This window comes from Typha angustifolia, chromosome 14 (genome assembly GCF_048772165.1).
Source record: "Typha angustifolia cultivar Huaian chromosome 14, ASM4877216v1, whole genome shotgun sequence".
In the NCBI taxonomy this organism is placed as follows: Eukaryota; Viridiplantae; Streptophyta; class Magnoliopsida; order Poales; family Typhaceae; genus Typha; species Typha angustifolia.
In genome coordinates, this window is record NC_133252.1 from 2,646,729 (window position 1) to 2,657,259 (window position 10,531).

The 10,531-nt window shown below is 37.4% G+C and overlaps 2 protein-coding genes across 2 annotated transcripts; one reads left to right on the forward strand and one right to left on the reverse strand.

The window, feature by feature from the left end:
* The first annotated feature begins 1,635 nt into the window (after positions 1-1,635).
* Positions 1,636-4,216, forward strand: LOC140775967 (transcription factor Pur-alpha 1-like). The gene is made up of 5 exons (XM_073119478.1): positions 1,636-2,040; positions 2,130-2,177; positions 3,317-3,460; positions 3,559-3,801; positions 3,887-4,216. Exons 1-5 carry the CDS (start codon positions 1,792-1,794, stop codon positions 3,992-3,994), a joined length of 792 nt encoding a protein of 263 aa, XP_072975579.1. The 5' UTR covers positions 1,636-1,791; the 3' UTR covers positions 3,995-4,216.
* A 779-nt stretch (positions 4,217-4,995) lies between these two features.
* LOC140775876 (thioredoxin-like 1-2, chloroplastic) lies at positions 4,996-6,781 on the reverse strand. Its single transcript, XM_073119352.1, has 4 exons — positions 6,446-6,781; positions 6,084-6,260; positions 5,841-6,005; positions 4,996-5,717 (listed from the first exon to the last, which is right to left on the reverse strand). The coding sequence occupies exons 1-4, from the start codon at positions 6,686-6,688 to the stop codon at positions 5,451-5,453; spliced, it is 852 nt and encodes a 283-aa protein (XP_072975453.1). The 5' UTR covers positions 6,689-6,781; the 3' UTR covers positions 4,996-5,450.
* Positions 6,782-10,531: the final 3,750 nt, after the last annotated feature.

Genomic DNA, 10,531 nt, shown 5'->3' on the forward strand with positions numbered 1-10,531 from the left:
TCCTTATTTATCAAATACTGTTTATTTCCCTATCCCCCCCCCCCCCCCCCCCCCCCCCTATAACCAAATCCTTCTTTCTGTGAGCCCATCATACATTGTGAGACCCACTTAAAGATAAGATTTATATGCCCCTTTTCTTCTCTCTCTAGAACAGTAACTGGTATTAGGTTCAAACAAAAGGAGATCTCTAGGCAGCTGTGAGTTCTGCAGCCACTGTTGCCAAGACAAATGCCTGATATTGGTGAGAAATTGACATTAGGGGAAATTAAAAGGGATTTCATCTTTTAAAATCTTTTTGGAGAACAACAATTCCTGTCTTGACTGATGAAGGAAAATGGATCTTTGTGGTATTAAAATGAAAACAAGAACCAATGCAGCAAAGTCTTCAGTAGAGTTTCTCCCCTTCTTGGATTCAAGCATGATTGTACTAACAAAAAGAAAGAAAGAAAATAAAACCTCCAGTTGTTACTGGAGATGTGTTGTTTAGAATATATAATAGTTTATACTGTGCAGATCATCTTGTTTATTGTTTTAATCTGCCATCAGACTGTTTTGGCCCTTGGTGGAGTTGAATCAATGGTACAACCAGAAAATAAGTAGCTCCTCAGTCATTACACTTGGTTTATCAGAACTGCAAACTAATTATAAGAGCTAATGAATATCTTATAAGTTTTCAGACTGCGAGATCGAATTTTTTTTTCCCCTTACTTTATCTTTAACGCAATCTTCAGAAGAAATCTTTCAGAGTCTTCAGATCTCTGAGTGTTTAATGGTTTCTCTCTTTACCATTGTAAATAAGGTCATGCAGAAACTGTAGGTAATAACTCCAAACAGGCATTTAAGCCTGAGTTCCTCTATTAAGGCTTAATGCTACTTGGTTAAATGGAACAGTGGAAAGTGATACATGCATTTAGCAAGAGGGAGACAGTGAGACCTCACCACTTGCTCTTTGTTATAATTGTCTAATTCCAAGATCCTTCTAGGAGTAATCTCATAGATAACGTCTGCAATTTTAGTCCCCACCTCCTCACACAACTCTATATAAGAACCTTGCACCTCCCTTCAATCTCTCCATCCTCTTCCTCTTTCTTTCTTTCTTCTTCTACCCATTTCAGCAATCGCTCTTCTCACCTGTAGCTTAACATTAGGCTCAAGAAGTTTGGTGCAGCCAAGGATGACTTGCCGACAACTCGAAAGGATATGTTACTCTTTCCTTTAGCAAGTCTAGACAAAGATATCGGCAAGTTGTCTTTGGCTACATCTATCTTCTTGCTCCTCATGCCAAGCTTGTGGTGATAGTGTATGTCAATCTTTTAATCACTCTTTTAAGGATTATAATGAGATATTTCAATCATTTTTGCATCTTCTATATTAATCTATTACAATTGCAATTCTGACTCTTTTTTTTTTTTTTAAGATTTTAATCCTGCGTTTAGGTATTTATTAATTCAATAAAACTTACCCACATTTAAGTGATAAATGCCATTTAAAAAAATTATAAAATCAATAAATGTCAGAAATAATATTTCTATACGGGTCGGGTTGGATTTTTAAAAGTTGCCAGCCCGATCCATTATCCAATAAGAAGCGCCTCAGGGCCGGTGCGTGCGCGATTGAAATAACTGCGCAGGACCGGTGCCCGAGCCCGTCGTCAAATCCCTCTCGCGCCAAATAACGGAACCCTAACCCTAATGCGACTCCCAATTCTCCTCCGATCGTCAATCGACGTTAGTTTGTAGATAAATTGGTTGAAGGTGAAGGCAATTAGGGTTTTCGTCGTGAGCGATTGTGATGGAGAGAGGTGGGTCGGACGTGGAATTGGTGTCGAAGACGCTACAAATCGAGAATAAGCTATTCTACTTCGATCTTAAGGAGAATCCGAGAGGGAGGTACCTCAAGATCTCGGAGAAGTCGGCCGTGGCGAGGTCCACCGTCATCGTTCCCGTCGATGGCATTGTTTGGTTTCTTGATCTCTTTAATTACTACCTCACTACTGATGAGCGTGAGGCTTTGAGCAAGGAGCTCAAGTTAGATACGAAGGTTGGTTGCGGTGATAAACTAATTGTTGGTTTTGGGAGTTGGGTTTTGTTTGCTGATGCAATTTTTGTTCATGGGATTTTTGCCATTAGGTATTTTACTTTGATATTGGGGAGAATAAAAGAGGGCGCTTTTTGAAGGTAAACTTTTGTTCTGCCTGAATTTATTATTTGTATAAGAATATTTTGTTTGTCTGAAGGATAATAATGCTGTGAAAGGTTTATGTTTGGGATTAACTGGAATCTGGCTAGTATAATTATTACACAATTTGCAATTATTGGGCAATCATTAACCTTCTCCTACGTTTGAAGTTCATATTTAGTAGCATTTGTTTGGGTATTAAAATATGGAAGTCCTACATTGTCTGCAGGAGCTCTTTTCTTGGCAAAAATGTTAATTCTCAAGTTCTTTGCTGAAGGCTGAATTTTGATGATGTCAACTTATGTAGAACAGCAAATGTCCTGTTTGTTGATATTTCTCTTGATACTTGTCAATATTTGACCTACCTTTTCTGTTTGGTTTATTCTCTAATAATAAAATTATGGTGTCCCTAGTAAGTCCTGATAGTCACCATGTTTTGTAATCATACAATACATGTGCCTAAATTGGCTTGCTTCTTGTGTTATGACTTTCTCTTCATTTTGGTTTGCTCTGGTCAGACAGTTGACAATTTTTTTCTTAAAAAAAAAAGGTTAATCAGGGCAGAATATTTGGTGAACTAAAGCCTTAGTCCCTACTTGATTTGAATACTAGCATTAATAGATTTGCAAGTGAAGATACTGTTTAACATGCAATTATGCATTTCAAATAAACAGTGATTCTTTTAAATAGTTTATTTACCAGAGAGAAAGGTCTATTTGGAAGTTTCAAATGGCGACAGTGACAGTGTTAGTTGATCTTCCCCTATTCCAGTGAATATGATTTCCCTAGTGAATAATGAATACAAATGGTGATGTTACCAATGTTCAAGATTGGAACTTTTTAATACCCGAAAAATTAAACATCATACTATAGATACATGGTTGTGATTCAGTTTTAACATATCAACAGATAAGCATAGGAAAAAGAAGAGAAGAAAATAGAGTAAATTAACTTAAAGTACAGCGAGAACAAGGAAGAAAGAATGAAATTTATCGCTATTTAAAAGAAAGGTGTACCCCATTGATATATTATTAATAGGAAGCTGTTCCAGTTTTTATTTCTAGTATATCGTAATGGATATGCCTTTAAGAAGAATTAATGCCTGTAATTAAAATTAATGAATTTGTTTCTTGCATAGCTTTCAGAAGCATCGGCCAATAGAAATCGCAGTACAATCTTTGTTCCAGCAGGAAGCTCTGGTGAGGAAGGGTGGGAATCATTCAGGAATGTTTTATTAGAGATAAATGATGAGGCCTCTCAACTATACATTGTACCAAATCAGGTACAAGCAGATGAACTATTTTGTGACAGTTTCTTTATTGGATGATGCTCTTTAAGTTATTGGACATTCTCCTTATTATCCTTTCTCAATTAAAACAGAAACATATGGAACCTCTAGAACACCTCCCTGGACCTTCAGATGACATCAGTTCCCGATTCATGTCGGGCCGTAGCAACCATTCGGCCTCTGCGTCAGAGTTGACCGTTGAGCAGTTAGTTGAACTGCCTCCACAGGGTGAAGTCGGAAGCATGGACATGTCTAAAGTTATCAGGGTCGATCAGAAGAGGTTCTTCTTTGATTTAGGTAGCAACAATAGGGGTGATTTCTTAAGGATATCTGAGGTATGGTGTTCTCTATCATAATTAGCATAGAAACTTATTCCTGCCAATAAATTCGCTTTAACCTTAAATTGCTTTCCTCTAACAGGTGGCTGGAGCTGATCGTTCCTCAATCATCCTACCCCTCTCTGCTTTGAGGCAATTCCATGAAACGATCGGTCATTTTGTGGATAAAACCAACGATAAGTCTGAATAAATGAGAGGTGCGAATGTGCACATAATTGAGCCATCACATGGATATTGGGCTTCTATAGACTATGTAGTTATACACCATTCATGTTTGTTGGATAATTATCTTCTTTTTCCCAGTGAGTTGATTTGTTTCCCGAGCTTCCTTTCAGCTTTTGGGATAAAGGGAGAATAACTTTACATCTAATGTTATAAAGAGGTGACCTTCTGCATTACAAAATGTCTCAGCCTTCCATAATTCTGTTTGTGGTATAATTTATTTCTGTCACAAAGATCTGGTGATTTCCAGCTTGCCAAATGGGTGGAGAACTGACAAAAATTATTGAGAATCAATCTGATACAAGTCCTCTTTTGTGGATCTCTCACTCACTGGCTCAGAAGAACAAGTGGTGTTGTTCTTTGAACACAAGCAAACACGTCGCCAGACTCGTGTCGACCACTCCCCTGTAAAGGATAATGACATCTAGATCTTCTCCTCGTCTCTGTGACCACAAAGGGTAGAGTTCCAAGGGTTACATCACTAGGGTGTGGAATGTGGAGGAGAGTTAATATGGTACGATATGTGCATTGTTTGATGGTAGAACCTTCCAGTCATCCTACTGAAATCTAGAAATCTCTGGAAAGATCAGTCCTTTTACCTAAGCATAGAAAACAGGCCTTACCAGAGACTAATGGTGGCAAAACCTCTCATAAATTTCCCTGCACTGGTAACTAAAGGGCGATTTGTATAAGAAACATATTATAATTCTTATTCTATTTCTGGTCAGGCTTATTTGCATAATTTTATACAATTCCTCAACTTGAAGCAAAGACACCACATAGCCAACTCATTTCTTCCCCACTAATTCATTACAAAATATTCAGATTCAAGCTACAGAAACCAACTATTTGTGGTTCGCATAACTATGGATCAATGATCATAGAAACCTTAAAGTTGCCCAATGGCAAAAAGAGCATTACCACCAAACATCAAGTTGAAGTGCTAATAAAATATCCACAACCATAAAAAACGAGTTGAAGAGCTCATAAAATCTTGTCTATTATGTGAGTAATTCATACAAGACTCGCTCAGTTGCTCTCCTTATCCCAAACTTCAACACTAGTAAGCAGGCTCTGGAAAGTAAAAATAGCTTAAGCCTGCAAAAGCTAGCATTTTTCTATATACATCACAGCTCACAACTCACAACTCTACTAGATTAAATATATATTAATTGAATAACTAAGCCAATCCTCTTAAAAAACGGACTGCAACAGGCTCAGATCATAAGCACGCTGACACCCACTTAGAATTTTCATCATAAATTTCCCTAAGTGCCCAGTGGCTGTGCCTTGCAGCAACAGAGCATTTTCAACAAAAGAGATACACTTCAAAAAGATCTCACATCAGCAGCAGAGGTCCATAATTATAGACAGCAATCCAGAAACGAAACTGTACAAAGGTGAGGATCTTATAGTCCACCATCTCATCTTCCAGATGTGACCAAGGACTTGTCCTGAGAATCCTCAGTAGCTGTTGCAGTTGGAGACAAAGGAATCCCTTGGCTTGCAGGGGGAGCTCTCTCTGCAACATCATCTGCGCTTGGGACTAGCACAGGATTCCTTGTATAGTTGAATGAGAGGTCTTTGTTTGCAGCCAAAGCCATGAGCTCAGACTCCTCTAACCCCTTTGGTGGCCCAAGGCTGCACCTTTCTGGTGTGTGCTTTGCCAATGCATCTTTAAACTTCTTAATCTGCAACCCAAGTAAGAAAATTAAAATGGTCCATTAAGATCAAATGGGCAACTTTGGAGCTTAAACTGAATCAAATTTACAACATGAAAGAGGACGGAAGTAAGAAAAGAAATGGGATCTCACTGTTGCATTTGTGCAGCTGAAGCTGCACAGGCGACCTTGTGCACCTCTGTAGAACCTAAAGAAGGGAAGGACATGCACGTTTAAGCTATAACACATGGATTTGTGCCTTTCATAATTCACTTGGAGGAAGAGGATATCTGGGTTCATCTCGGCAAACTGGCAAATCTGCAAACAGGAAGATGATCATGAGAAGGAGAACACCACTAGTTCTACAAGACACATCTTTTTGTATGAGTCGCATACCTTTGGGTGAAGGGCTCTGCAGCCTCCACAGCCAGGGGAGAAGAAGTCCACTATAACAAGCTTGTCCCCTGCGTTTAACAAGGAATCGACAAGATCTTGAGCTGATTCAATTTCCTTCATGTTGGGTTGCAGCCCCTTCTCCCACCATTTCTGAGACTTTCCGATGCTAAGGCTCCTCTGTAATTTTGAGAAATACCATCGAAATTTTAATTACGAGAAAAGAAAATACCCTATTTTAGGAAAGAAATTCGAATGAGAAAGAGGGCAAATTCGAAAACCTTCTTCCAGTCGATGACAGAACTAAGAAAAGTTAGACATCTAAATAGGTTAAAAAAAATCCCAACTTTGAGACATCGACAGACCTGCACAGTCGAAGAAACGGGAGTAGGGTTCGTGGGCTGTCTTCTGCTAGTCTCCAAAACCAATCTCCCGCGAAAAAACTCGCTTTTCCGAGATGATCGTCTCTCATCCTCGAACGCCAACGAGGAGCATCGAGGAAACCGAACAAAAGACGGCCTTCTCTTGTGGCAAGAGAAGCCGAGAGAACGTCGCCCGCATGGCAATAAGAGGCTTCCTTTGACCAACACCTCCGCCATGGATTCCATAACCCAGGTTTTGAACTCCCAATCGAGATCGCATTCAAAGGACGGAAGGGAAAGGAGAGTGCTTTCGAGAAGAAACGAGGACGGAATGGAAGAAAGGAGCCCACAACCATTTTATTGCACAAAAAAGAATAGGATAAGGATAAAGTCCCGTTTCATTCTCCGTTCCGTTATACCACATTTGATTGTATCCCAACCGTCCATCCAACATCCAACCGCTGTAAAACTAAAACGCGGGAGGATCTCTTCTCCCGACGCGCTGTGAATAAGTGGATCTGCCTGGATAAAAACCCCACCCAAATTAGACCCATAAAAGAACTTCAAAACGAGACCCATCTAATGCTCGTTTCCTACGTTGGTGCAGTTTGCGAACACGTAGGTTAGTATTCGTACATTTGTTTGTGCCTCTAAGAAAACAAGTTTACCAGGTTGTTAAGCGTGTGGAATTGTGGATAAGGGAAGGTTTTAACGGTGTTTTAGGATTTTATCCACGGATTTTGTGGAGGAAATATTTCTTTGAATGCTTCTTAGCCATATAATAATCTTATATATATATATATATAATTTATATTTACACATGAATACCTATATCTATTTCCTTCAACTTATTTGGCTGGTTCTATTTTGTATGCATGTGAAATAACACATAGTAATATAGGTATTAAGATGAGTAGATGTGAAACATACGGGAGATATAGTTTGATGCTTATGAGCTCATCGGTATTTCTGATCATGGTAATCGTTATGAGTAGCAGATGAGAAGATTTTGAATGTTAAATATATTATTACGCTCCACTAGTTCGGGAGGAGTAATTGGATTCTCACTGAGAATTAGTTGGAGTTGATATCTAATCGAAAAACTAATTTGTCGTATATAAATTTGAGCAGTTATATATATTTTTTTAGTTATACAGGTTTGTATTTATGATCTTTATCGTGACATAAAGAGAGAAAAATTAAAGACAAGTATTAAATCATTTGATTTATTTAAATTAAAATCTTTTCTAGTTTAACTTGAAATGGGCCACTATTTGGCCCAATTCCTTCTAGTGCTACTTCGGCCACTCTTCTTTTTTCAAAATTGAGAACTATAATTTTCTTATTGAGGAATTATCCGTCTAATAATAGGCTGGGATTTCCCTGGTCATACCAAAAATTGAATACACAAGGCTGTCTTAAAGCGGGCGCAAAATCAATATACCAGCCATATTAATAATGTACTCAAATTCAATGATGGTTGTGCCACAGGCACCAATGACATAGCACAGTACATGCTGCGGCACTTACCGGTTATATCGTAAGAGAAGAGAAAAAAAAAAGATACTTACCTTCGTTGTCGCCAATCGTTGTTGCCCAAGCACGTCGGGTTCTCTAGCTTAAGAGAGAAGAAGAGATTGAGAAAAAAAAAAAAAATATATATATATATATATATAAGGTTATCGGTTAAAACTTAAGTTGCGGATCCAAATTCGATTTCTCTCTCTCCTTCTCCCTTGAGCTAGGGCACCCAACGTGCTCGGGCAATGACAACCGACAATGACAGCGACGGTAACGACAATTGGCAACAAGTAGCTCGATGACGAGGTCGACGGCGAGTGACGGAACTATTAGGAGGGGTGCCGTGTGGTACCCCTTGTACTATGTGCCGGTACGCTGTTGGCACAGCCATCCATGCTCAAACTAACTTATATATATCGACTCACACTCTAAGTCATCATCAAATGTGCATGATTAATATATCGACGTTCATCAATAATGCATTCAAACTAACTCATATATATATATATATATATATATATATATATATATATATATATATATATATATAACTCACATCAAATCTAAATCAATCAACTAACACCTATTATTTTGAGGATAAGGGTAAAATTTTTTAATTATGTAACATTCATTAAGAAGCTATAACATTTACCCAATCCAATGTTTTTCACTATCATATTCTTGAGCATATACTTAGACTTTGAGTGCCTTCTCTAAACTCCTCTTGCCCATCATCTTGACTTCTTAGGTGTCAAGTAATCCACACAAGGCCAAACTTCATAGCAATAGTAGTCCACTTCATGTCTTTATTAACCATTCAACAACAATGGAAAATAAAAATAAAAAATTAAAGAGTAAAAAATTGTCACTTATGTGATAACGAAACCCATCAAATGAGCCATTAATTAGAATACACGTCGGGATTAGAGACAAAGCCACGTAGTCAATCATCCAAATATTATAAGTTCAAATATCTAATAGAGATACTTTCCCCCTTGCCAACTACTTTGCATCAATTGTTTTCAAGGATTAGGACTACTTTTGCCATTATCTTAAACACATTTTTGTACCTTTTTTTCTTGCAAAGTTTCATTATTATCCACATAATTTGAACCCTAAATTAGTTTTGCTATTTAGCAGGATCATTCTTTTTGTTGTTCTACTTTATACAACTAACTAAATCAAGTTATACCTCATTGAATTATCATTACTCTATGTACAAATTCTTTATTTACTACCTGTATATAATACAAAGTTTAAACAAAAAAGACTCTAAACAATTTTGCAAAATGAAATAGAAATACTATCTTGGTGTTTTAATGCAAATGACCCATCTTTTCTTTACAGAAAAGTCATTAGCTACTATGTTTAACAGTATAAGTACACACAAAATATAATTAAATATTAACACTCATCATGTTGAAATTATGCCTTACCGATAATTACTATATAGATAAGCTAAATTAACTATATATACATAATAGAGGCAGTACCTCACTCTAATATACCATTTTATTGAAGGATATCTCAGAATATTTTATATTAACAGTTGTTAGATTAAATTTAACTCATAATATTTTTGAGGCTACAAAAGCAATAATTAATAGTAAATCTCACCAAGTATAAATAGGGATAAAGCCACTCAATTAGGTTGGATTCATTCAAATTAAATTAAGGTTACCACTTATTTATTGCTTTGACAATTGTCTCAACTATAGCATACACATTAACTCCAAGAGTAATAAAAAAAAATTAAATGCTAATCAAACTCCTACATTGGTACTTCGAAATAATTGGGTATGACATAAACACACGTACGCACCCACACTAATTAAAAGAATAAATTAACGAGATAAGGTAGGTTTAGGAAACGTTAATTACCAAACCTTATCAACTTGGTGATGGAGAAATGCATGCATCATTACGATAACCACGCACACATAGTTTAAGCTAATCAGCCCCCACTTGTCATTACTATACTAATATCCACCTTAATAGTCCAAAATTAGGGCCTAAGAGGGTCATTAATTACTATAAGAGAGATATCTAAGGGAGCATGTCCTGTGGAAATGAAGCACAAAGTAGGACTTATCCTCATATATATATATATATATATATATATAGGTTTATTTTTTTCTAATATATTTGACTAGCATCAATTTAATTTAGATTAAATGTAACGCTCTGCAACTTTTTATAATAGTAAATACGATACTGACTGTAACTAATTCCCACCATTTTATTTAATTTTTAAACCTCCACGTGTCCAGCGAGACGGTGACGTGGCGGATAAGACGATGCATAAGGGGTGACGTCATCCGGCCAACTGAACGTAACTGAAGCTAAGGGTAGTTGGAGCGGAAAGGCAACGATGCTCTTGGACTGGCTTAGATTCGGGGTGCATCCGTGGACCAATAGGGATCCCTTTCAGATGGACGCGTGTCGACTCAGTGAGGCAATTGTAACGAGAAGCTGTGTTGTGTGGGTTGCAAGAGATCGGAGGACCACTCTATAATGATGGATATGTAGCTGTAACTTGCAAGGCTTGTTGTTCATGTCACTGTTATC